A 27633-nucleotide genomic window follows, 5' to 3' on the forward strand; every position below is an offset into this window, starting at 1 on the left:
GAAGTGCACAATAACTCTTTCAAGAAAAAAAACTGTGAGACACGAAATAATGTCGTAATTAAGCACAAGCATACTCCCACGATGAAAACAAAGGAATCGGTGCGGTGTATTCTGTGAGAAGTTCTAATGTTCCACTGTTTTATAGTCTCGAATTGGTTCTGGCAATAATTCATTAGATTCATTTTTACTGTCTCTTGTGTCAATCATTTTCATCTTCATTTGTTTCCTGTATTCAAATAAACAGGAATATTCGACGTTTCTTAATACAATTCCTTTTTAATATAGCATTATTTCTGCAATAACAGATCAAAACCAGAAAGTTACAAACTGTTGTAAAGCAAACACGATTAAAGGAGGAGTGTAAGCAATGAGGTTAACATCGCTTATAGGCCAAGCTTTCAAAATGTTACCAAGAAGAAATATATTCAACTGGACAAATTGGCAGTCATTTGAGCTTAGCAGTCAATTTTACACTTTAAAGACATTATTAATGAATTTTATGGCTTATAATTACTGAATGTGCACATGAAAAAGAAAAAAAAAAATTGATGAAATTGATGTATGAAATACAATCGCTTTGATAGGTTTCTTTACGAAGTTCTTACAAAAATTCCGATACTTCGACAATAGAACAGACTGGAAGTTCAGTAAAGTGAACTAGTTATTACTCTGTGATTCCAGTTATCAGCTCGCTTTGCTTAAAATTTCAGGATTTATAAATTTTCGAATTTCAATATTTGATGTGTTTATTTCCAAATGAAAAAGAAAAAATAAAGCAACATCTATGCAAAAGCAATTCGCCAATTTCTTGCTCGCTTCTGCTCATCTTCTGTATCATCATATTCAAATAATTTTTGGTTTTGTCGATAAAACACTCGTGAATCACGAGCAAAACCGCACCTTACTTCGAATGTTATAGTTGTATTGAGGCAATCACCTGAACGCCAAAGATACCTAAAACATATGCGTATACGTAATAATTTTCTCTCAACAAATAACATATTTGTCTGTTATGGGAAGTTAAAGTTGTATAAAAAAAGTATATGTTATTTCATCGAAATACACAAAGATATTCCTTCACTGAAAATAAAAATCAATAACCAACCAATCCTCACGGAACCTTTCGAGCATATAATTGTAGTAAACGTTACAAGCATGATTCCACGTGGGTACTTTTGCCAGCACAGTTGTATCATCTGATTCTTCGCACATTATGCGACAGTAAATTTTTGTTTCATTCTTTACCTAATTAATTTAAACCATTTAATGCAACTTTTAATGAGTAAATTATTAATTGTTGTTCAGCACAGCATAAATTAAGATCATTTTCAAGGAAATGTTACTCGACATAAGAAGTATGTAAGATTCATCGTTTCAATAACTTTTGTATCACCCTTACTTGATGCTTGCCATGACATCTTTTGAAAATAATCACTTATCAAAATATTTAGCTGCTAAGAGACGTTTCATTCTTTTAATATCTGTATGACTGAATATTATAAACTATCAAGGTTGTCCAGCCATTCAATACAATACGTTTCATATGTGAAGCCAGAAACAATACAGTTCCATAAAACTTCCTAACCTCATCAATTTCTTCGTAGCATAAAGGGTTCAGTTCAGTTTTTGATTCCGGATTATGTAAGGCACATCGTGATACTCGATGACCTGCTATGGATTCACATTCTAGTTTCCGAGTTGCTAAAATTCATTGGATGTCAATCACAGTAACTGTTCTCTATGACCTGTCTTCGGGGTTCCATTTCGATGTAAATTCCTCTATTTTATGAAGGTTCCACAACTGAGTATGGCTAATAATCGGAAAGATGCTAATAAACGCTCCCATTAAATATTATTGGGATGTGTAAGGTTCATTATAGTTTTTGAAGGTATGACAGAATAATCAAACGAATTTCTAATCAGTCATCTCATTTCATTTCTTATTTGCAATTGATTTAGCTTTTAGGCCACTGTAAATGATTAGCAGAGGAGAAATTTTTATAGAAATTATGAAGAAAAAAAAAACTTTTTTGCCAGTAGGAATGAAAAAGTGAATAATGAACAATTTTTGCATACGAAAGAATTACCCTCCTAGGAATACAAATAATACATTATCCATGTAAAAATTTAAGGGTATTCAATCACTAGTGTCCACATAATGATTATGATTACAAACTTACTCCAGTAATATGGTTTTTTTGGAAGAGCCTCAGAAATGCCAAGAAATGTGGCACTTATAACAATTGTCACTTGAAGAGGAATGTCCATCTGATGTCACTGCTCGGAGAGTAGCAAATTTGATAGCAGTAAGTGCAGAATACGACAATGGCGAGTTGTTGTTGTGAACATATGCGAATTTTCAACGCCATTTTACAGCTATCCCAATGAAATATTCCCGTTTGTATCCATTACCGCAGGTTGTTTATATTGTTGATTGATGGAACTGATTTTACTGTTGACCAACTAAATGAAGGCAGCAACAAAGAGTTGAAACTGGTAGTTAATATAGAATTTAGTATCACTGAATCGATCAGATCTTTGATTGAGACAAAATATTTGATCAAAAAATCAACAAGTTAATCATCTTTCCTTATGATTGAAACTGTTGTCCTGTTGATTACTTTTAAAACAAGTTATGATATTTCCTTCTTCATCGCTATATTGTTCTTTAATATCTCAACTTGCACATGCATAAAACATTCAAGCTTCGTTGTTTAATGTTTAATGTTTAGTGATGCTCATTCTGCAGTAAAAGAAACAAAGTTTACCATGAAGAACCATGAAATCAGTGCAAACTGATTTTCTGTCGATGTCAGTTTTTAGCTAGGTTCATCAACAATATTCATGATGCTTCTTTAACGAAACATTTCAGATAAGAATAAGAAAGGTGAACTGAAATAAATGATATGTATCAATATCTTTTTCCGTATAAAACTTAATGCAAATGACAATATCAAAGCCTAGCGATTACAATTCGTGAGGCGACAATTCGTGAGGCACCAACTTTATGCTTTGTGCTAATTATCAACGATGCATTTTCAACCTATGATTTCGAAGACCAATTTACACAAATTTAACTGTATACGTCGGCTATTTGTAACATTCGAAAAAAGAATAGAACAAATATGCTGCAACTAAGATGCCACAATTTTCTTCTACGTATTTTATTAACCTAATGAATTTGGATAATTCCGCTTCCTTAATGAATCACTACAAATTACTTACTTGATAGCAGTCGTACGGTGGTACTGATGAGAATACATTTACAAGTTATATCAGATTTCCTTGCACTTCTTAAAAATTTTCTACGAAGAAGCATGATGAGTGCCGTTTTCATCTACTCCAGATAAGAATATATCAATAGGAAAAAGAAGAAGCCAATTAGAAATAACTGTGAAGTTAGGAAAATATTATAATTTTATGATAGGGAAAAAGCAATCACCTAATAACCACCTAAACTATTATCCTTTTTAATAGGAAAAATTCACATTCTTTAGGAATTTCGAGTGATATTTCGATAACATTGAAAAAAACCTTTTTTTTTTTTTTTTCATTGCATAAAGATGAGGTTGGGACAGGAGAATATTAATGGCCATTTAGATTGTTTGATTATCCGTAGTCATCTTTTGTTGTCCATTTCGATATCGGAAGCGAGAAGCAATAAGAGAAGACAACAATGAAACGTAATCGTTCACTCAATATGGTATAAAAAAACAAAAACCGTGGCTAATCAAACAATCTAAATGAGCATTAATATTTCCCTTCCCTTAAATATTCCTTCATGCAACAGCAAGGATTTCAGTTCTTAGGCTTATTCAATGTTATCATCGAAATATTATTAGAAGTTCTTAAAGGAATTTCTTATCAAATGTATGCTGCACATCTAAAGAAAAACCATTAGAAATCGATGCGACATCCACACTAGACATCGTCATCAGCGATCGATCCACACTGTGGGTTTATTTATGGGTCATTGGTAAATCCCTGAATGAATTTAATGTTGCTGGGAGTGTCCTTGTCTCCTTGTCCCATTCAGTCCCATCATGCTTCCTCCTCTCTTTACTCCTGTTACTATTGCTGCTTTTCGTCATGCACATATGCTGATCACTTTATATCGGATGAACAGCAAGGCATGTTTTTGACCATCTTTTTTCCTTTTTCTCTGTTGCCAGTATTTGTAAATGATATGTTTGTTTTTATAGGAGTGTCCGTCAATACCGGTCACTCCGGAAAATGATATGACAGGTTAGGCCACATGGGCTATTGCAATTATCCAACTGGAGGGATGACACTGGCGGATCATTCCACTGTGTTACGTCGACACTTGACATATTCATCAAAATTCCGTGACAAACCAAAGCCCATATGAAATTTACGTTTGCTAAGTGGGAAATCGTTAGATGAAAGGGGTTGGTGTGATCCTCGCCTCCCACCTCAAATACTTCCGCTTGCATCATCTTTTCATGTCATCATACTCGTTTTGCTGTAACGCTTCTACAATTGAATTGTACTAGACACCGAAGATTGGAACTTGTGATATATGTTAACACTTGTCAATGAGGAAATTGTCTTGTTTACACCTTTATTCAAAGTGATACTCCTTATGAAAAGTATTTTCTAGCAGTGATAAATCTAATCACGAAAGATTTGTCAATTATTCGTCACAAAATAGTAAGATCATAATTTCAAGGCCTTGCATTTTGCATATTCAGATTAATTTTTGAAATTAATGAAAGCTGTTACTTACACTAAATTATGCCATTTTCCTTCTATCCACGGTAAATTAAGGGATTGAATGCAGTAGCATCCAAGAAAATAGCATGCTGTTTCTCATGTATCGCACAGCCTTCACGGCATTTTGACATGCAGTCTTCCAGGTAACATACCGAAGTAAGCATGCACCATATCCCCTGCGTATTCTGCTCGGTATAAATATTCTCAGCGTCTTTCATAATTTCGAAAGGTTTTTCATTGACGAGATTTCTTAAAGAAAAAATCGATAAATGAATGATCGATGAATGTAAGAAAAAATTTAGTAAAATTAGAAAAGGAATATGTTAAGAGATGTAATAAATAACTTACTGATTAAAAAAAAAGCATTTTACAATGCAGCGCAGAACTGAGTGAATTTTTGTTGCTAAATTTGAAAGAAACTTTAAACTCTAACTCATCTCAATCGTCTTTCTTTTTCACAAATCAGATATGATCAAGCTGTCCTACCATCTGATCTCATTCTTCATCGCATTACTTGACTTCTTGCTACTCTAAAGCAATTCATTAATCAGTTAATGCAGTAGAGGCTATTTTATTGCAATGCAAGTTATTATTACGACCAGTCCGGTTAAAAAAATGAAATAAGAACTTTTGCTGAGATAAGTTGTCGTAGTGCTGAACTCTAATAACGGTGAAGACGGTAACGACTAATACACTCCGTAGTATCCTTTCTGCTTTGTGCAGAATTGTGAAGGAATGAAACAATGATGATAGATAAAATTGTTGTTTTAATCATTTGTCCTAATGATATCATTGACCTTTTGTTTATCATATCCATAGGTCAGTCTAGGCTTCATATGTAGAGTATGTGAAAAGACCATATAACTACTCCGTGTAGTTTTTATAATGATTTCTTATAGAGATAATGACAGTCATTGTGAGTATTCCAAAGCAACTGAGCAAACTAGACACAAATACATTTTGCGTAGGAATGTGACCCTTATCAGTGATACTGTACTCGTTTTGGATGACTAACATCGCAAGCCTCTTTTGTAGGTCATTATTTTGTATGATAATTATTATGACGTTAAACTATTTTTTAATTTTTGTGCAATTAGAAAAATCCAAAAACCAATTATAAATTTGTTCATTTCGTTGAATATCAATACTTTTCTGCTGTTTTATGTTCATGAAAATATAATGGACAATATATCGCATTAAATTATTAACTGCCATCCATTAAATAATCCGATCAGGACTCTGCTATAAGTTTTCTCCATTAAACACACTAATTTGCTGGGATTCACGAATATTTTTTCGTTTCACTGAAAATTTTCAATGTAATTTGCAATCAAATTTTTAACAAAATTTGATTGCAAAACTTTAAGAAAAACATGAAGAAAAGGAGAAGGCGCATGAATGCTTATTGCATATGGTTTTCGATAGTAACTCTTGTTGTTGTCTTTTATTTATCGACTTTTGCTAAGGGTTTGTTTCTTTTTTTTTTTTTTTTTTTTTTTTTGTTTCTGAAAAGCTTAATTTTCTATTTTTGAAAGTTTGGTGAAAAACAACATTTAATTGACAGATCGGTAGACAAATGCGATGCTTGGTCAATAAATGCCTTTGAAAGAATCATTTCTGAAAGCTCTTTTGAATTGATAAAGTTATTATAGTATCGTATCATTTGCTCATACATAAAAGAAACACTAATTTACTCGAGCAATTTGGAGAGAGGAGTGAAAATAACAATGAATATCGCTCGCGGCATTGCCAGGTTTCATTTTTATACATTATAATTATTTAAGAACAATTTAACTGGCAATGGCTAATCTAGGTATTACATTTGGCATTGGTGGTTTGTGGAGGTGTTCACTTGAGTTATCCTTTATCGACGCTTATCAAAAGTATCCTCCGTTATCGTCAACAAGCCATCGTTTTACATTTACTTGTGGATGATATTACCATGAGAACTATATCGTTGCTATTTAGTACATGGCGATTACCAGCGGGTAATTTGCTTTCTTTCCAATGTTTATTGAGAAGTTCTGATTCATTATTTTCACAAATATTTATAAAGTTAAGTTGAAGAAATGTTTTAGCGAAGATATATTTTGCAAGTGTTTACCTCCGAACATCTCATTAAAGCTCCATAACTTCAATTGAACAATTAAGATAGCTTATATAACATGAGTTTTGCAGTGAAAGTGATGTATTATAATGCTTCGCAATATTTGGATCGTTTCTCATGGATTCCTAATCGACATTATTCAGGCAGATACGGGTTTCTGAAGCTTATTTTAAACGACATTTTGCCTGCTGATGTTGACAAAGTGCTGCTTTAAATTCACGTTATTACTTATGAAGCAACATGATCGTAACCTTCTTTGTTAAAACCGAAAAAAAGACACATTTAAAGTTGACTCAAGCAAAACTTCATATGTAAGAATTGCAGTATTGACCAGGTAGCATCGAAGCAAGATAGAATATTTGTCTTAAAAGATTGGTGAAATATGAAAAACACTGCCACTTGCTGGACAGTAAGAACCAGGCAATATTTCTATCAGCATTTATTATCAGCTGAGGATTTTGACAGAACAGTTTGATAGCTGCACGAATCCAAAGGTGACTGACTATCTGTGAAATCTGTGAAATCAATGAAACCCACTGAGTAATACATTTCACCGACCAATAAAGCAAGTCTTATAATCTTAGTGATTAAAACGGACAAAATTCTGTATTCTTCAGGTAATCATACTTGATACGGATGCATTGATAATGGACGACATCGCCCAACTATGGTCGTTTTTTTCGAAGATGACAAGTTTACAAGCTATTGGCTTGGCTGAAAATCTGTCTAACTGGTACTTAATTAATAGAAATACATCCCAAAGAATTGTCTGGCCAGCATGGGTATGTTTTATTGCCACAGATCAACTTTATCACTTACCCATTAAAGTATTTCTCTAGATCTGTTTTTTTTTTTTTTCAAATACCATTTTCTTCAAAATTTCCCGGGTTTTTTCCAAACTTTTTCACTTTTTTTTCTTTTTTTTTGTTTCATTTTTTTTCTGTTTCTAAAAGAATGTTTTCATCGAAATTGATATTGAAAGAGAACAAAAAAAGTTGTTTATTCGTAAACAAAAAATTTTAAGTACTAAGCTTTTGTCTTTTATAATATTCCTAAATTATGGTATCACTGTCCGAAAAATTTTTTTGAAATTTGTAGAAGCTTTTTTAAATAGAAATATGATTACAGGGACGTGGCTTTAATAGCGGAGTAATGTTACTGGATTTAACAAAGTTAAGGAATATAAACTGGTCACATATTTGGAAAGAAATTGCTTCAAAAAATATTAAAGACTACGGTCCAGTTGAACTAGCGGATCAGGTAAGCATAATTATTAGCTAGATTGCCTTACTAACCTTATTTCTGTTCAACATTCCTTGTATCATGTAACGTATCTTGATTGCAAACATAAGTCACACCGTACAACATTAATAATCATGCTTCATATATCAGCTTTGAGCCCTCCTCTTCTGAACTGTTTGTTTCCATTAGTAATTAATTATTTTCGATGATCAATTTAAGGGTAGTTCTTTTTTTTTTTTTTTTTTTGGACATTAGCTGTCATTGTTGTTTGTTATCTCTGGGGAATGAAACTCGAACTGAATGCAGAGAACTCCTGGTTGCATCCTCCTGCTTACATTACATTCTTTAACATCTTCACTTCACCATGGTTTAAGGTGATGGATTTCTGCAAGTTCATTTACTGTGTTTAGGATGTAATCAATGCAGTTATAAATCATCATCAGTGGATTGTACATAAACTTCCTTGCGAGTGGAATTTTCAGTTAGGATTCCAGTCACAGCAGAACTTATGCCCTGTAGAAATTTCTCGTTTGAAGGTAGGTTATGTTCGTTACCTGCTATTCTAATTTAATCTTAAATATAACAAGGAACATTTATTTCTTTTCGAGTTGGTTCACTGGAATTCACCTTTAAAAACTCGAACAGTGAATCGTTATGCAGTACTTCTCCGTCGATATTACGATAGCATGAGAGATATGGATGGCAATATGTTTCGGTCTAATATAATTCATTGTCATTATGATTCTGTTAGTTTTTCGCTTCCATTTCTTTTTTATGGAAAATTGGAAAATACATCAAGCAAATCCATATACATACGTATATAATACACTTCATTTGATATTCAAAAATTATATTTTGTTATACTCAAGTCCACTTTTCTTTTCGTTTTTATATCTTTTTTTTTTTTTTGGAAAAAAAGGAAAACTTTATCAGATGCAAATTATTGCTTCATTAAGAGATTTCATGGAATTTATTCATTATTACATTCAGTATGTATACTGCGCATTTTCTAAATGAAAAAAAAAAGTCTAATGGAAATTAATAATCGTTCTAGCAACGGGAATATTCAGCACTTGACAAAGTATCTGAATATGATGACAACGACGATGGCTGCAGCGAGATACGACATGCTCGATGGATCACGTATCGGACGCTATTGTATGTACGTCCCTACAATTTCATTGTGAGTCTCTGTAGCTATGAAAGCCTGCTTAAATTCAATTAACAATAAGTTGTAAATTTTCTACTACATAATATTATGCGAGCATTTGGAAATATTTGAAGAAAAGGAAGTGCTGTAAGTCCTGTGGGATTAGTTCAGATATTCTCGAATATAATAGCTTGATAGAGCAGTGTATGAAGGAATTGTGTTGCACGACTTGTTTTTTAGAGATTTTATTGAGAGTATAGCAATAGTCATGCATTTCCTTGTGTGATTTTCATGTTAGTTAGATCGAATCCATAGATCCTGTATTATGCATATTTATCCTAGATGTGAGCTAATTTCAGTACTGTATAGTTTCTTGGAATTATTGCTTTATAAATCTATAATTGATTGCATTGCTTGTAACAGGAAAAGGAAAAAATTGAAATGTTCAGGCTGTTCCGAAGAATGTTGTTTTGATAACGCAATTCAGCATGGATCGTTTGATGCATTTTAATGCGCTATTGCAATATTGGACTGGGCCTGTATCGGCTGCTGTTTATGTTACCGATTCTGAGCTTTCACTGTTAATTCAATTCTTCGATGATACTCTTGCTAATCGAACTAATGTTGCATTGCATGCTGTTTACAAGGAAAGCGTTAGTTTTATTATACTTTTAATTGCTAGATACTTTACAAATCACTCTCATTTTCTTGACTAATATTTCATCTTTATCTTTTTATTTCACTTACAGACATACTACCCCATAAACTATCTTCGAAATGTTGCACTAAATAGCAGCAACGATGCATCATTTGTTTTTTTGGCTGATGTTGACTTCATACCAAGACCAGGTGGTTTTTTTTTTGATATGCGTATTAGAAGTCTCTAGCTTTGAATTCTGCAATTATTTGCATTGTGCTTTTCGTAATCAAAGTTCCAAAATAGAGTTCTCCGAAGATTAACGGTTATTAGGTTAATGATATGGTTAAAAAAAAAAATCTTCCATCATTGGATATTTTAATTTCCACATGTACTAGTATTGGTTACTAAATACTACACGTCTTACTGCATCGTTGTCATTCTCAGAACACTTTTATCTTTGAATCTTCAGAATTTTTCAGGAATTTACATTCCCATAACGTATTTCAGGATTGTATGCAACGTTATGTAAAAAGTTGGTAATGACCAACTCAACAAACAAAAGAGCGTTTGTGGTGCCAGCTTTTGAATATATGGGTAATCGAGTTCCAGTGATTCCTCTTACCAAGAATGAATTGTTAATAGAACTAGATGCTCAACGTATGCAAATTTTTCGACGAAATAAATGGATCCAGGGTCATGTAGCCACTAACTATGACCGCTGGAGATATGCTGATCAAGAATACTCGGTATCTCAGCTGAAATTGAATCAGTTAAAGTTTTATTCTGTCCCGAGATTTCTCAATTTTTCCTTAAATTCACAAATTTTGTAGGTTTCATGGAGAACTGATTATGAGCCATATATTGTGGTGAGGCGTAGAGGATTACCACCTTATGATCAGCGGTTTGTTGGCTTTGGCTGGAATAAAGTGTCCCATATGATGTCACTCAATGCTGCTGGGTGTGTTTACTTTTATTTATCTCATTTTGCCTTGTCTTTGGTATACCTTCTAAAATCTTCCCTATTCATACTTCTATTTTTCATAAGCTCTCATCAGAAAAACCAAACATCTAATTCCATCCATTTGTTCATTTTCTTCAAGTATTATTATTAAGCATATAATTTAGTTACGAATTTATTGTGTTACCGGATGCATTCGTTGTCCACCAGCCACATCTTCCCTCATTTGAAATGGTACGCTACCGTTCGCTATCGATATATCGTAAATGCTTAAAGTCTCTGAAGGGTGAATTTGTGCGCGATTTAATTCGTGAACAAAGAAAGAATAGGACATCGAATTCTACAAATCCATTTTAACAATTGTTGTTTCAAGAACTGCTTCATATCATTGTTTGAATTTGTTTTGTTGTATGTTGTTTTCTCAACACTTTATAAAACTCATTATGTTTTTCATTGTACTTTTATACAATTTATCATTACTATTTGGGGCTGATGTATTTCATGATATTTTTGAATGATTGAGGTTTTTATTACATTCCTTCCTCTACGAATTATCTCAGACTCGAAAATTGCACAACTTCTATGTGTATCTATTGGTTTATCAATCAATTACTCCAGACAGAAAAAGGAAAAAAGGCAGAGCTGTGATATCGAACACATCAATGTTATCTTTCAAATTGCTTCAATTTATCCCTACCTCTCTATTAGATGAAAATGATCCATCACCCTAATCCTGAAGTTTAGGTGTTAAATGTTGAATGGGAGTATGTTCAATTATATTTTCCAGATGGTCAAAAACTCTTTTGCGAAATATATCAATGTATAGCGCTGGGTCTAATTCTCTCATCAATAATCATATATTATGTAACTTATTTTCATTATTAGAACATCCACCTGATCAATTTTCAGCTGACATCCGGCAATTACTAAACTGCTTCAGGATTTCACAAGTGAATCTAAATTCTTCCTTCCCCTTCTACTGCACTGAATTGATAACTCATACTTCAAAGCTGACAGTTCGTCTGACTTGCAAGATGTTATTTATTTTTTGAGCATCTATTAATCAGAATACTTGCAAGCTATGTATTGGTAAAACATCACACTAGCTATAACAATAATTTTTTTAATAGTTCACAATGTGATATAAATCTTTTATTGATTAGTTGTTTGACAAATACTTTCTGGGAGAACTACGGGCCGCAGCATTTACATCTCCGAAGGAACAAAGCCATTTTTTTTTTTTTTTTTTGCATTATTCTCTTTCAATTAACCTACAAAATGACAAATAAAACGATGATTTCATGGTGAAAGGACTTTTTAAACCGCTGAACTTCTCCATTCACAGCACAATTTTTAACTGTTGTGTGTATGTGTTAAGTGATAAGTCAAGATTTCGACGACAGAAGTCGTGGAAAGCACAACCTATAGGGAAACTCCATAAATGGAAAGAAAAAAATGCATCAAATAAGCAATAAGCCATGTGCCCGAGAGTAGCATACAGGTACACTGGGTAGAACAACATCGGCCAAAGTCCATTGATTCAGGTCTCCGCAATGCAGAAAAACGGTATTTTAAAGTCACATATAATTTTGGTTTACTGTTACAAATGCACCTAAGCTTACAATAAAAGATAAAGATTAAGGAACGAAACATATACGCGCATAAATATTAGGAGAGAATAAGAGGAAGTGAAGGGCACCGTCATCTTGAGCAGCAGAGCCAAGTTGATGTCAATTACCCTCAACGAAGGCAAAGTTGCTCATGATAAACGCACCATTCTCTGTGAGCACAGCCACAAGTCAGTCAGATCACACCATCTCACATCTTAGAATGACCTCTGTCAATCCTGAACTTACGACCGTCTGATAGTCAGCTCACCCCTCCCTATCTAGTATATTCAGTACCGCCCAATCATTCCATCCTCAAATATGCAAATCGAACTGCAGCACTCACATATCCATTGTCTTAATTCTGTATGTATGTATGTATGTGTGTGCGTGTGCGTGTATGTTCTGTGCTTACAGACATGAAGTCGCCGACTTTAAACAACGCTGACCTTTGACCCACAAGGTTGTCCATAGGATAAGCTCTCTCAAGTTCGAAATACTCCACCAAGAAATACAGGGTGAGTCACTCTCTTCGCAGTCTAAAAATTCACAGATTGAGTGGTGACATGACATTCTCAACATTCAAACTCTTTGGACGATAATTTTAATAAAACGATAAGTGTAAGAGTGAAAAAAGTTTGAATGCAGTAGAAGGAAACTGCACCCAATCCTCTCTCTCCCTCTCTCCCCTCATGATTGATGAAGAAAAATGGCCACTAGATTTAAAGGAATATTGATGATCTAAATAATTACTCTAATCGTTAGATAAAGCACCTAATATCGTGCATAGCACTCTTCACACCAACGAAGGCAAATCAATTAGCAATCCTGCAGTGAAATTGACAGATGGCAGTGGACTCTGCTTAAACATTCATCCAGCTGGAACACATCTGACCTTGAATATCCCCTTTCTCAATGGGAACACAAGCTCGAAGCAACACTGAAACGAACGACAAATGAACCAGAGCTGAACAAACCATTTGGAGGGATCAGATGACATGCAATGCCCTGTATGAACTGGATGCTACAATGCATTGATTTGCTTGCTACACAAAGGAGAGTGCAGAACGATGACCACAGCAGTAGATCAATGTTAGCCATATGTCCCCTATTACTGAAGGTGACCATTTCTAGGATACAATTATTTCATCCCCCCAGCCTCTTCTACAATCTTTGCTTTTTTGCTGTATGAGTAATTTCATTGGCTACTACTTATGGTTTGTCTCAGTTTAGCAGTACTCCCAGTGATAAAGTTGGAAGAAAGTAGGAAACGCCTTAACAGGAATCAATAAGACATTTCTCTTTTTACACAGGCATCAATAGCAGACAAAACTCATAGAGCAGAATGAATCAGAACTAATCCAAATATGAATTCAGTCAATGATACATATATCATTTTCCAAAAAAGCAGGAATGAAAGAAAAAGGATGGGAAGAAGTTTGCGAACTGAAAATATAAGCCATAATAGGGCAAAACAACATAAATAACAAACTAGTTTTGGGATGAACTTTTGATTAAAATTCTGGACTGAAATGAAACAGAAGACAAATAAACGATATCATTAAATATAATAACTTTTGGGGGCTTTAATATCTCCTAAAGAATGTGCTTCGCCCACTTTTGGGCACTAGGAAATTAAATGCGTCCGACATACAGCTAAGATGGACATCGATCAAACGATAGTTCTTACACATATCGACAGGACCACATAACAGCGTCAATCGCCAAACTCTATAATATTTATTCAAATAGATGTAAGAAGGAGTAAATGAAAAGTTTACGCTACACGGATGTGAATTCTTCATAATCTGAGCAACCTTTTTGTTGTCATAGCTTATGCAGGAAATAAGAGTAAGGGAAAAATTCGAAATATGTGACATGGAATGTAGGTGGAAAAAATGGTGCGGACATATTATCATGCAATACAAAAATACTTGTAAAGAAGCATAAGTTTGCAAATTAATATGAGAACAGCTTTTGAATGCACCGTATTTAATGAGTTTTCTCAGCGCAAGGCGATACACGGTTCCATGTCCAGTGTCACTTCACTGCAATACTTTCAATCCTTTTTTAATTTATATGACAACAATGGTTTTTTTAGAAATGTACTTTTATCAGTGACATAAGCAAAGGCTTATGAGTATGGGTGAAAGCAATGTCTAACATCTGTCCATGGTCTTAGAAGTTGACTTTATAACCAACGTTCCGTTTGTATTTTATTCAGTTTCTTGAACAGATGGTGGCTTTTCCTTCTCATGTCTTCTCAACAACCGGTGGCATATTCATACTTCACGATGTTAAAACTAAAATAGCTTACTTAATAATAATAATGCATATACCATCTTATAACTTAATTAGAAACTTACGAAGAAAATGAATGGTGTAAATGTAAAGCATAATGAAATGAGAAGCAGAATCGGATAGCAAGCAGATGGACCAGAAATCTTCGTTATATACAATAGAAAAAGATTAGTAGTGTTAGTGTTACAGTATCCGTCCATACCCTGTATGTAATAATAATAATAATAATAATTAAAATGAGTATGACAATAAGATTAACTCTTCTTTCAATTACTCGCACCAGCCTTAACATCTCAATATTGCTAAGCTTACAAAAATTGAACGCATTAGTAAAAACTAACATTTATCTGAAATTGTAGAAATTCACCTCTACCTAAAAGCATTGCGATATGAAATTTCTATCTTTCACGAAAACATGGAAACATTTCGTGATCACTTTTGTTAACATTTTTAAAGGAGTTATGGCAGATTAGACGGACCATAAAATTTAACTGTGCAATTAGAGTGATAAAAATTGCAGTACGAAAACTAGTTCCTACTAGAAACTAGAGGGATAGTAAATAACTACCACTGCTTCGATTCAGTGCTCCTCTCTTCATAAGTAGTTCATAATTATTGAGTGGATGATCAATCCAACCTCGTTTTCCTGTCATTCCCTTAAGACTTATGAAAATCCAAAACGAGAGTAGCAGTAATTGCAATTACAATACTAAGTTGAATCACATACAACATAAACAGTAACACTACAAATTCAAATTCAGCAAAAGCAAAAATTACATAACATTTTGGTGTGGCAATTATAGAACTGTTTGGATGAAAGTGAATAATAATGGTCCGTTGGATAGATTCATGCGACAACAAAGGAAACAAATAGATTGCTGAGAGTAAAAAGCAAGGAGCAAAATTGGAGGGAGAGCATGAGATTGTTATCGATAATGACTACATCTCCGGCCGCTCATGTACGATAGCTACAAATGATCAAGTAGATGCAATTAGAAACCTCATGAGCTGGTATAATGACAGGCAGGCAACCTCCCACTCTGTCACCATCTTACCATCCCGTTCCGTTCATCTTCGATCCGACTGCTTTCAAATAAACATCTGAAACCTATCATCCCACATGTCTGCAAAGATAAGTGTAAGATGGCAGCGCTACTTTATGCATGTATGTCTACATACGTGCATGCCCTGCTTCTCATAATTTGTAATTAATCGTACGAATCGAATGTTATCCACCAAGCAAGGTTATATCACATCAATGATTAGCTTGCGACAGCTGCCACTACTACTGCCGCTTCTCAGAAGACATTCATCGCAATTCACTGACATTAAGAGTAGACATAGAAAGAAATTGGCTAGACATACATTATTATTCTAAGCAATACGGCCACAGATGAAGTACAACACAACGAGAAGAGAGGGAAGTGGCGGAAAAACTGGTGCAAAGAATTCAAAAATGAATTTAGAGATTCGGATGATTATTGGCTAATTACTAAGATAACCATAACATCTGTTAAAACTGTTGCATGCAATTAGTCGCATAGTCTTTCAGAATTCGGTGCTGAATTATGTGATCAATGGTTTATGATGTGTGAGTGGTAAACGTTTTCTATTATAACATATTGAATAGTAATAGTAATATTATATTCAACTTATACTTATTTTAATTTAATAGAAAATCTTTTCCTTCAGATAAAGCTAAGCGTTAATTTGGCAAGCAAAACATTTTCACAATATGAATTCAAATGAAACAATCTGCTATTATATGAACTGCTGATGTCCATATAAGTGTTCGAAATCCTGGAATTTTCGATAACCACTAAGGCAATCTTTCTTACCTCGTAAATATTATAAAATTTGAGAGATAAATCGAGAGCACCCAGTGTGATCATATGGAATGGGTAAATGGGTAGATATCGCTGACATTGCTATTTGATAATGCAACGTGTTTAAATACATATCAACCACTTGACCTCTTTTACCCGATGGGAAGCTGCACTGAATTGTCAACAATAAATAGGAATTATTTGTATATATCTCCAGCGACATACTCATTCAACAATTACAAATGTATACTCAATCACAGTAGAAGTCCATTATGGTTATCTGCCACTCGAGGGAGGCTATGCTCGAATTGTTTCTTATGGGAAAATGTCCTTTGCCTGATCTTAAATTTCACCTATGCTTATTCACTTGAGCAAAAATTCCATTCTTTCCTATAGCAAAGTAAGTGAGTCATTTCACCATAAATGATGTCTACAATTATTTTAACTTGAAGTTATGCGAATAGATTAAATTGAAAAGGAAGCGAAGACAAGTCAGGAAAGGATTAGTGGTGCATTAGTTACATTCCCTTCTCCTCTTCTTTTTTATTCTAACTCCTTTTATTCTAAATTAGAAATTATAGAGAAAACTTTTGTGGCAGACGAAATTTATGTAATGGGTCGATATTTGAACTCTTCTTACTCATTTATGCACAATAAGTGAGAATGATGTCCTCGGTGGTTATTTAACAGCTTTGCTCATTTCTCAGTCATCTTAGCTTTCCAACCATGCATTATTTAAAGTGCAAAAACCAAACCATTAAGTAAATTGCTTAGCAAAGAAATATTTTACAAATATTTCGGAATCATATTATTTATGAAATATTTTAAATGAAGCTAACAAAAGGTAAAATCTTAAAAAAAAAAATGAATAAACATTATATCAACAACGCACTCTTGATAACAATTTCTGAGAAGCACTTTTACGGCTAATTTCCATGCAAAAATTATAAATTACCAAATATCAGAATAGCAGTGACAATGAAAACTATTCTAAACAATCAAACTTGGTTATTTGGATTAGAAGAGATTTCAACAAGAGCCTAAGATTTAAAATAAGATTCAAATTACTTCGTTATAAAATCTTTTTTTAAATTCGGTTGTGGTGATGATGTTCTGATATCAGCACATGCTTACAACTGTTTGTCTTCATGCCCATCTACTTCATCTTTATTTCTGTTAGTTCATTTTTTTCTTTTTACCAACAAGTCATATTTCACTCCAACAACTTGTTTTCACACAACCGCAACCCAAAATGTCATCTACTACATATAAAGTTTTGGTTTGGTTATGAAAATTTTCTGCACAATGATTTGTAATTTATCTTCAAGGGCTTGTTGAATGTTTGTGGGAAACTGATAAGATGTTAATAATGTACAGGATGATCACTAATGATTTACTGAATTACGTACAGTTGCTGTTGATAATGATTCTGGGAATGATGGAGGCAGTACAACTGGTGAGTGGATCAGAAGCGGTGAATTGAGATTATAACGTGATGTTTTTCGACTACTTGGTTGACTGGAGTATACAATAGCGCATATAGATCCTTTCTGAAGTGTTTCAGACTGTGGTGAATCTAGCGCCATTATTACTTGGATGCGCCTCACTGAAACATTCGTATCAATTAATTATCTCTCTGTTAACAAATATTTCAATTTTTTTTTCTTTTTTTAGAATTAGAAATATCACATATTTATAGATTATTTTGTAAAGGAGCAAAATAAAGTTGTTTTGTATGGAATTTTGTACAGTTAAATTCAGCTTACCCTTTGTTACACTGTTTATAATTAGTTAGTTGTTCATAATTTTTGTTAAAAGCACTACGGAAAACTAACATTGTGCTTCGAGACCTGGTACGATTTTCATTTTGTCAAGCGCAGTTGGAAAGCGTCGGAAATAAAGAAATGCATGACAACAGGCACACATTTGTAGTGGTAGAAAGGATAATGAAGTAAAGAAGAATGAATACCCTAGAAATGGTACAGTAAGCGTTTAGATCACTTGAATTTTTGATTACTCAAATATAAGTACAAAAGTGTTAAACTATGTGCATACCTCCTCAACTTACAATAGATACTTTAAAAAAATAATGGACAGAAAGTAAACATGGGCAAAAACAAGTTACCGTATACAAAACTAAATTTAGATGGTTCCCCAGCTGCATTCGGTTTCATTCGTGGCGCTAACTCATCGTCAACAACACAAACGAACTGTAGGACACCAACCAGCACAACAAGGCCTAAAAATGTCTTAATTTCGGTCTAATACTATGGCAGACATTGACATTAATTCATTTTGTTGAATGATCTTTATAGTTTACCTCCGAAAATGTACATTATTGCTGCAAGAAGTGTTTTTGAGCTGCGTTTAATATGACCAATGAGACCGAAATAAAATGCCATGTAACAGATGGTGACACCAATAATATGCATTGAGGTAGGCAGTGCAAGACGCCCTAAAATATATATTCTATTCATATATTTTGTAAAAAAAGCAACTGAGGAAATATAAGTACTATTAGTTATATAATTCAAAATCAGATAATTAAAGATGGGTCACAGTGAAACCTTCAATAGCAAGAGTTGCAGAACTAAATTCCGTGAGATCTTTTCCAGTAAGGACTGGATTCCAATAACACTGATATGCTGCTTCTTCACCTGAAAATGAGCAAACAGAAGACAAGGAGCAGTGAAAACATCATGAACATTTCCCTTAACAATAGAGATAACAACGATAAATTACGATAATTTCCAAGTTAACATCTGTAAGAAAGCATGAGGATTCAAGAATTTCTAGCAATGTTGAGTGCTGTGCGAGACTTCAAATGGATATAATTCTAAAGTGACGGAGACCTTTTCTCTTGCTCAGATAATCTACAAATACTGTTAAAGTAATAAAACTAACAAATAACACAGACAAATAATCTATATGTTTAGATATGCAGCAAAATACTCTTATGATTTGGGTTGTGATTGCAATAAACTGTCAATACTGCAAAGAAGCAATTTGGTTTTTCTTTTTAACTTAAACGGAAGAAAAGGAATTCAATCTACTTGATAAGTATGATTGAACATCTTCAGCAGTTGCGCTGTCTTCTCCTTTATGCTCACGACACATTACAAAATAGCCTGCATTGTAGAGAAATATAGTATCCTGAAAGAAATGCCGAACAATGGTTTTTTGAAACTATATTTCAAACAAAAGTGAGAAGTTATGATAAGATCGAAGATTTTGATCAAAATAAAGGATAAAAGGGACACAAATAAGAGCGAAACTATGTTTCAAGGAACATGATCAGATATGAACCAAAAACATCATAAAAATAATATATGCACCATTAAATCTCCATTTTCATTTGTTTTATTGTATGGTCGTGGTTCAGTAACATATACCCATCCATTTGTTGCCAACGGTATTGATTGTAGAGCGCTAACAAAAAGTCCTAGGAATGAACTAAAGGTCCATAACAGTGAATCTGTACATCGTGCTGCGATCACAACCTGAATAGTAATATTAATAGAATTTTCACATAAATATTTTTATGAGCAAAAAGGCCCGAACAAGCCTTTAGGATTTGTCGAGAAAATAATCCGCTTCCATTACAGCAATAAATTCTGTGCAAAGGATAACTGCTGGAAATAACCAGCAAAAAAATTTAATATTGGAGTTGAAAAAGTTGAATCAAAATAAGCCTACTTGTGAAAGGCGTTTTGAAAGTCTCTGCTGACCATGATCAATAGGTCGTTGTGAGAAACCAACATCGTCCAGAAATGCACTTCTTCGAGCATGTTTCATATGCCTAAATGAAATTGCTTTAAAATTTCTTATATAAAATACATTCAAACACGCACACTACTTTGGTGAATTGTAGTTTTATACTTTTTCTTAATTTTTACACAGCAATAAAAAAAGAGCAGTAATTAAAATATCCAAATTTCTAAAGGTATTCAAGCTTGATGATAAACTGAATATGCATATACAGAGAAAGATACTAAGAAATCATGAAATGCCCACAAATGTGACTGATCCGAATACTCTGAAGAATTAACACAATCATTTATGTTATCATCTCAAAAATGGTGATTACATTCTGAAATAAGAACATGTTAAAAGATATCAGAAGAACTAATGGTCATTTGATCATCGTCTTTTACGTGCCATTTTTAGATAAAACTAATTAACAAATGTAGAAATGATCGAAATACAGATCAATAGATCAATAGGTGGAACACGTTAGAAATGAAAAAGCCACGAATATATTGGAATAAACATTACATGAAGGAAGAATGAGAGGAATAAAACAAGAATTTCAGTTGAATGATTTAAAAACGGAGTATAAGTTAGGGAACAGGCTTGATGATAAGCTAAATACAGATATGCAGAGAAAGATATTAGGAAGTATTTATTGCTTTATTACATCAAGTAAAATATCTTACTCTGTATATACTTTAGGGAGCGTTCAATATAAATACGAAAATATGAAACGGAAGAGAAAGTAGAAAATGAAATTGCAATGGGGAGAGAATGTGCACATTAATTGCATCACCAACCAGTTCCAAGCTTTATCTATCTAATGCTTTGGGAAACCTTTCATAAGTTTTATTTATAATCTACCAATTTGCATTAATTTAATAACAACTCTAATAATAGCATTCAGTAATCACTCATAACATAGTAATGAACAGTCAGTCAATCAGTATACAAAGAACAGAAAGATGCAGGTCAATGGATATAATGCATAATGTATTAATGATTCTATTTGAGAGATATGAATGCTACTAATTTATTTTTCAACAAATAGTAAATAATTTAACAAAAAAAAAAAAAAAACTTGTTACACAGTAAGATGCAAGAGGCAAGAGAAGTTGCTTGCAATGACATCTGAATAAAATGCTGATAATGATGGGTATATTTTTATCCATTTAATTATATTCTTGGAATATTTTCTATTACATATCATATCAAACATAAAATAATACAGAATGATTGTCAACATTTAGTGAGTGCATATGTCGATAATGATTTCATTTTATACTACTTCAAATAACTATAAAATGCAGGAACTTTAAAGATTTAAATCTTAGAGTACTTTAATTGACACTGACATATTGCATTGAAGTATCTTGGAAGGAAAAGTTTTGGGAAAAAACATGAGTAGAAGATTAATGAGTTGTTATCAAGTATAGATGCAATTTTTACGAACAGCAATCAAGTATTATTAGCAGAAAAAAAAAAAAAAAAGATATTGCTGATCGAAAAAGCTTATGAACTCAGCTATAAATGTCCAAAGGTATTTCATACAACAAATATATATGAAACTGCTGCTAATATTCATTTCAACAAAAGGTTGTTGTGCCTTTTAGAGATGGATATGGATGTGAGTGTATGTTTGTATAGGTCTTTGCATGACTCTGCTGTCATTAGTCCCATTGCCAGTGTCCTTGAAAAGTCGATTTTTCTGGAAGGCAATTTGACTAACTAAAAACCGTGGAAATAGCACTTGAGAGACTACATATGCATCCTTCAGAAAGTGCCGTTGTATCATATCCAAGTTTGGCAATTTTTAGATTTCTAAATTTCTAGATCATATAGCAATCTGGAGAATATCAGTCAAATATATGCTGCCAATTAAACAGTAAATGCCGAAATTAATAATTTTATTTTAAAGTTGATTCTTATCAGTAGCACTTTGCATTTGTCATTGAAGAAGCGTAAAACGTGATGAATATTGAAAATGGAAGCTTGAAAAAAAAATCACGAAAAGCTTTGTTTTTTCAAAGTGATGCTCACGATGTCACCAGAGCTTTCTGATTTTATATCTGACCTATCCTCTCAGCATCATTCTTTTATGTATATAGACAGTTGCTTTACATATTACTGATGCGCAGAAGCTATTTTCTTATAATTGTTAAAAAATGCTAAAAAATTAAAATCCTTTCAGACCCTGTTTAGTTACGCTTTGCTATGAGTCAGGCCTACATTTTTCCAGAAAAAAAAAACAAGCAAAATGAATAAAGATAGATGGCGCGCTTTGCTAGGTATTGATTACACAGCAAATTATTTTTAAAATATTAAACTTTCTCGCTTTCATTTTTCTATCTTAGGAAATAAATGAAAATGGAAAAAAGAATTTTATACAATTCATTGCTTTCTTTTTCTACTTTTTCTTTACAATAAGTGCGCAACATTTTAGCGTAAGAATGTTACAAGCTTTTCGAAAATGCCATTTCCGGCGGATGATGCTGTGATATTTTGCCTTCTTCAGCAAAATGTCTTCCTTTTTTGTAAGCAAAAATTGCTTACAAAAAGCGTTTTCCTTTTGATAAGTATTATTTCTTCAAAGTTGAGGCATGGAAAAAATGAATTCGCTAATACTAATGCTACTGTTTGCCGGTTCGACCGCTTGGACACGTAAGTTATGCTTGACTAATTAACCTAACCAATTCGTTTAAACATTATGAAATGAGTGCAGTGAATCTAGACTTATCAAGAAAAAACCAGACTTTACCTTCTTCACAGTACGTACTTAATTTCTGGACTTTGAAGCTCATTACATCACCAACAGATTCAGATTATGCTTTTGACGAGAAACATTATGTTATACCTTAGTTTACTTTTCATTTATATTTCTTATCAGCACAATCGAGATTGGAAGTTCTTTAAAATTTTAAAACAAGGGTAATATTCATTTAATGTTCAAGACAGTTCGAGTTTTGGGCATTCATTGCATTTCATTTTAATTATTATCGCTTAAAATTATTATATTTGTATCAATGAGCAATTACAATACAGATGTAATAATTTTTTTTAACATGCATAAAATTTCGTTGTCAGTCTTTTCACTTCAGTTATATAATAAAATCACCAGGATATTGTAATAAAGTTTCTTATGTCGAGGGAATTGATACAAAAGGAAGGCATTACTTCAATAATCATTAGCGATAAAATAGCACAATAAACTATAGTCACAACAAAAAGGAATCAGAACAATGCAGAATTTTACGAAGCAACTATAAGCGATGATATATGCGAGAAAACCGTATCAGCAAGATGGATGACATGTCGTTCTCCATGATTCCAAGCCCGAGAGAATCTGAGTACTATATAGAAATTTTCTAGATTTTCCATTGATTTTACCATCGGCATGTTAGCAGTTAAAGACATATCTCACTTCCTCTAATTGATTTTCACGGATGGAATTGTGCACCACGAAAGTTCTGAAGAGAATCCGGTTCTACTGGTTGATAGTTATCGAATTATCGAATTACAAGTTTTTCATTATTGGAAATACTAATGACCTCATTCCAATTAGACAAGTATCATTACGAATAGAAAGTAACCCACTAATACAAATGGTTTATCGTCTTTTTTATCAAATGATTCCGATCATATGACCAAACTACAAGCTGAAATTTGCTGATAAAGCAGTGGGCCCAAAAATGTAGTTAAAATTGAATTGATAAAACCTTTTCTCAAATATTGAAAAAAAAGTGTATTTCTAATTCAATAACAAATTCTTATATTTTATAAAATATAATTTTTGCACATATTTGATGCCAGAACGCTTTAAAAATACTACTGAAAAAATAAAATGTCAGTATAATACTGTTATCCTTTGAATAGCTACTGCATATTTTTCAATTTTAATGTATCTATATTATCTCAAGTTTCTTCAGGTCTGAAATTTGTCAATTCAGGAAGTGAAAGACTACAACAAAATGTTATGGATAGGACAGGTACTTCTCCAATCACTTATCACAACACGAGTTTCTTCAATAGTAACCATAACTTTTTCTGTACGTAGCTATTTTTCATTCACAGTCACAAAACTTATTTTAAAGAGTTACAGTTTTTCAGCATGCAACCATCACAATTGTCTGAAAAATCGGAAATTTTTACTAACAATGATGCAATCGCCACTTCGAATAATAAATATCGCTGTGGATCCACCAGTAAATATTCTTATTAGGAATAGCGATGGTGAGGACATGCAATTATTGTGAATGCAATGACCAAAGATGAAAGTAAATAATATTGATGTGCAATCAGTACAATGTGTAACAAAGAGTGGAAATATTATTTTATTATAGTAACAGTGATTTACGTAAAAATTTCAGGTATTAAATACTCTTTTCAATGTTTTTAGAGTGCAAGTACAACGAAGACTGCAAGGATGAAAATTTTTGTTGGAATGGATATTGTATGCCGCGAGGTAATCCTGGTGAGATTTTGCACTAACTCACTGAAAATTTGTATAATTCATATGATCGACCAGCATTTGAATTCTTACGACAATATTCATGTAAACATCTCAAAAAGAAATTACTGAGTTCTGTTGAGATGACTGAAAAATGTGAAATTACTTGCAAATATGTTTAGGAGATTCTTGTCTATCAGACGATCAATGTTCCTCAGGACTGATGTGTTCAAACCAAACTGGATCAAATGATGGAATATGCATTTCCGATTTGACGGAAAAAAACATCAAAAACGTTAGCGACAAATCAGGGATGAATTGGATTCCTAAGGATCAAGTGATTAAAACTAATGCAAAAATGGGAAAAAAGTTGGAAACAATTTTTACACACAAGGATGAAGGTGACATTAAAAACAGAACATCAAGCGAGTTGACATCAAATTTTATGGATGGGACTATGATAGTAGGAAAAAACAATATGACAGAGTATTTATTACCTCCTATTACAGGAATAAATACTTTTGGCGGAATGATGGGGGAATTCTCTTCACTCTCCATTACAACGGACAACACTTTGAACACAACAAAAGCTCCTTCATCTCCTGAGACAGAAATCACAACCGAGGGTACATTATCAACGTTTCCTTCATTTTCCGCGGCAGAAATTACCACTGAAGACTCATTATCAATGTCGCTTCCTTCTCCTGAGACAGAAATCACAACCGAGGGTACATTATCAACGTTTCCTTCATTTTCCGCGGCAGAAATTACCACTGAAGACTCATTATCAATGTCGCTTCCTTCTCCTGAGACAGAAATCACAACCGAGGGTACATTATCAACGTTTCCTTCATTTTCCGCGGCAGAAATTACCACTGAAGACTCATTATCAATGTCGCTTTCATCTCCTGAGACAGAAATCATAACCGAGGGTACATTATCAACGTTTCCTTCATTTTCCGCGGCAGAAATTACCACTGAAGACTCATTATCAATGTCGCTTTCATCTCCTGAGACAGAAATCATAACCGAGGGTACATTATCAACGTTTTCATCGATAGAAATTACAGCTCAAAACTCATTATCTCGTGTGACAGAAATTATCACTGATAATGCATTAGCCACAAAATCCTCTTCATCTCCTATGTCAGAAGATAGCATTGAGGATGCAGTAATGGGACCTTCGTTCTTCTCACCAGAAAATAGTGGTGAAGGTAAAACTACAGTTAAGTTTGCTTTTACCGCTACGATTGGAAAGAGCAACATAAGTGAAGCCGAAAAAGATATTCCTACGGTTCCCTCGAATCAGTCTGATGTCACTAACATGAATACTGTTGACTCACACAGAGGAATTCTTTTTGAAGTCGAAAACAATTCAAAGAGTTATTCCGAGATCGCTGATATGATAAGCTCTTATTCATCGCATCCTTCAAATGATTCAACCACAACTGGTTTAAACACAACGGACATTTCAAGTTATTTGCTGCCGCAACCACAATGTAAATCCAACATTTAAAAGTTGTTGAAAAAAAAGAAAAATAAAACAACATATTTTTACTGTTAAATGTAACTTTACACGAAATGACCTTCAACCCATAAAACTCATAACTTTGTATTATATATTATATAATACAAATGGAGATATTGTTTTAATTATATTTCTTAAATTTGTTTATAAACATAATACATAAAAATACTTTGTAGATTGGTGTGACGATGGCTGGAAACTTTTTCGGGGTCGGTGTTACATTCAGGTAACTGTTAAAGTTTGTCAAACTACTTTTTTACAACTTAATGCATGAAATGCGGAAGAAGTAAATATTACAGGGTCCAGTTATTTTCAATTTATTTGTTCAGATGAACGACGGCAATTACACATATCATGAAGCTAAAAAGAAGTGTATGAATATGGGAGCGCTGTTAGTGGCTATCGTTAATGAAGATGTCACAGGATTTTTGTACTGCAAGTTTCCCTTCACATTTTTTAATTTCAATCATCAATTAACAGTAGAACTATTTCTAGCTTCTTTATAGTTTTGGAAGTAACCATTGCAGTGATTACAGTTTTTTTATTATTAGAAACAACAACGCCAATGGTGTGTTTCATCTGTTACAGTTTTTCAGCTAATTTCTACTTCAAGCATCCATTTTGGATTGGTCTTTTCAACGATGGCAAAGGATGGAAATGGTCAGATGGCACAAAATTGAAGTATCAGTTGTGGGGTAAGAATGAACCGAATACAATATACTCTTGTGTATTTGCGGAAACCGAAAAGAATGGAAGAAATTGGTACACAGCTAATTGCGATGACACAATCCTTCATGATAGCGTAATTGGCTGCGTATGTCAGCAATAATTATTTGCTTGAAACAACCATGTTTAAAGCAAATATATAAAGATATGTACAAATATCTTTAAAATATTATTAATAAATATATTATATTCCTAATTACATATGATTCCATGGTGCTTGGATATATTTCCTGAAACAAATAAGATAGATAAGTATGCGTTCAACAAACAAATAATATAACATCCTACCGTTTTGACACACAAATTTGCATTCAGATGCAAATCTAAAAATATCCTGATCATGATTTTATTCCAATACATAATGCTTATACTGAAAGCTTTGTTATGATGCTGTTGGTGAGTGGAATAGCAAGAAATAACACAAAAGATGAGAAATCAATGAAGATTGGATTAGGCCATGGTTAGGCCTGCATAAATGACTGTTATTAGAGGAGGAAGATCCAAAGAAAGGGAAGCATTCTCCATGCATAATGTGCTTTACTCCAATAATAGTTAATGAAAATATCTAATACGTACGTATTTGTCGTTTATTCAGACTGTTAAACAGTTTCCAGCAA

At 33.2% G+C, this 27633-nt stretch overlaps 6 protein-coding genes and 1 non-coding gene across 9 annotated transcripts; 2 read left to right on the forward strand and 5 right to left on the reverse strand.

Annotated features, from left to right (window-relative positions):
* Window positions 1-782: 782 nt before the first annotated feature.
* Window positions 783-2268, reverse strand: Bm2387 (Uncharacterized protein; the record flags this gene model as incomplete). Its single annotated transcript, XM_001899529.2, has 4 exons — window positions 783-954; window positions 1106-1245; window positions 1586-1701; window positions 2181-2268. 4 exons carry the CDS (start codon window positions 2266-2268, stop codon window positions 783-785), a joined length of 516 nt encoding a protein of 171 aa, XP_001899564.1.
* A 2501-nt stretch (window positions 2269-4769) lies between these two features.
* Bm13180 (Uncharacterized protein) lies at window positions 4770-4952 on the reverse strand (the record flags this gene model as incomplete). Its single annotated transcript, XM_043073495.1, has 1 exon — window positions 4770-4952. One exon carries the CDS (start codon window positions 4950-4952, stop codon window positions 4770-4772), a length of 183 nt encoding a protein of 60 aa, XP_042929429.1.
* A 1176-nt stretch (window positions 4953-6128) lies between these two features.
* Window positions 6129-11188, forward strand: Bma-lge-1 (Uncharacterized protein; the record flags this gene model as incomplete). 2 transcript variants are annotated; one of them, XM_043073497.1, is made up of 14 exons in its annotated part: window positions 6129-6201; window positions 6387-6487; window positions 6548-6722; window positions 6913-7043; window positions 7459-7623; window positions 7970-8101; window positions 8494-8619; window positions 8692-8829; window positions 9138-9266; window positions 9683-9886; window positions 9983-10082; window positions 10381-10619; window positions 10704-10831; window positions 10999-11188. In XM_043073497.1, 14 exons carry the CDS (start codon window positions 6129-6131, stop codon window positions 11186-11188), a joined length of 2031 nt encoding a protein of 676 aa, XP_042929431.1. The 2 variants fall into 2 exon arrangements, with proteins under 2 accessions (XP_042929431.1, XP_042929430.1); XM_043073496.1 differs by having other exon boundaries at window positions 9138-9245.
* A 1324-nt stretch (window positions 11189-12512) lies between these two features.
* Window positions 12513-12617, reverse strand: Bma-mir-5843. Its single transcript, XR_006228184.1, has one exon. It is a non-coding gene; the product is annotated as a pre-microRNA Bma-mir-5843 (primary transcript).
* A 1507-nt stretch (window positions 12618-14124) lies between these two features.
* On the reverse strand, window positions 14125-14835 carry Bm18570 (Uncharacterized protein; the record flags this gene model as incomplete). The annotated part of the gene is made up of 3 exons (XM_043073498.1): window positions 14125-14169; window positions 14373-14481; window positions 14801-14835. The coding sequence occupies 3 exons, from the start codon at window positions 14833-14835 to the stop codon at window positions 14125-14127; spliced, it is 189 nt and encodes a 62-aa protein (XP_042929432.1).
* A 3115-nt stretch (window positions 14836-17950) lies between these two features.
* Window positions 17951-20360, reverse strand: Bma-stg-2 (Uncharacterized protein; the record flags this gene model as incomplete). 2 transcript variants are annotated; one of them, XM_001899527.1, is made up of 8 exons in its annotated part: window positions 17951-18171; window positions 18401-18535; window positions 18691-18804; window positions 18886-19020; window positions 19133-19222; window positions 19619-19718; window positions 19901-20065; window positions 20262-20360. In XM_001899527.1, 8 exons carry the CDS (start codon window positions 20358-20360, stop codon window positions 17951-17953), a joined length of 1059 nt encoding a protein of 352 aa, XP_001899562.1. The 2 variants fall into 2 exon arrangements, with proteins under 2 accessions (XP_001899562.1, XP_042929433.1); XM_043073499.1 differs by lacking the exon at window positions 20262-20360 and having other exon boundaries at window positions 19901-19903.
* Window positions 20361-22915: 2555 nt separating this feature from the next.
* On the forward strand, window positions 22916-27119 carry Bm5701 (Uncharacterized protein; the record flags this gene model as incomplete). The annotated part of the gene is made up of 8 exons (XM_043073500.1): window positions 22916-22976; window positions 24242-24301; window positions 24423-24545; window positions 24712-24786; window positions 24945-26261; window positions 26467-26516; window positions 26620-26725; window positions 26887-27119. The coding sequence occupies 8 exons, from the start codon at window positions 22916-22918 to the stop codon at window positions 27117-27119; spliced, it is 2025 nt and encodes a 674-aa protein (XP_042929434.1).
* Between the last annotated feature and the right edge of the window lie 514 nt (window positions 27120-27633).

Source organism: Brugia malayi (genome assembly GCF_000002995.4).
Source record: "Brugia malayi strain FR3 genome assembly, contig: Bm_v4_ChrX_scaffold_001, whole genome shotgun sequence".
Lineage (NCBI taxonomy): Eukaryota > Metazoa > Nematoda > Chromadorea > Rhabditida > Onchocercidae > Brugia > Brugia malayi.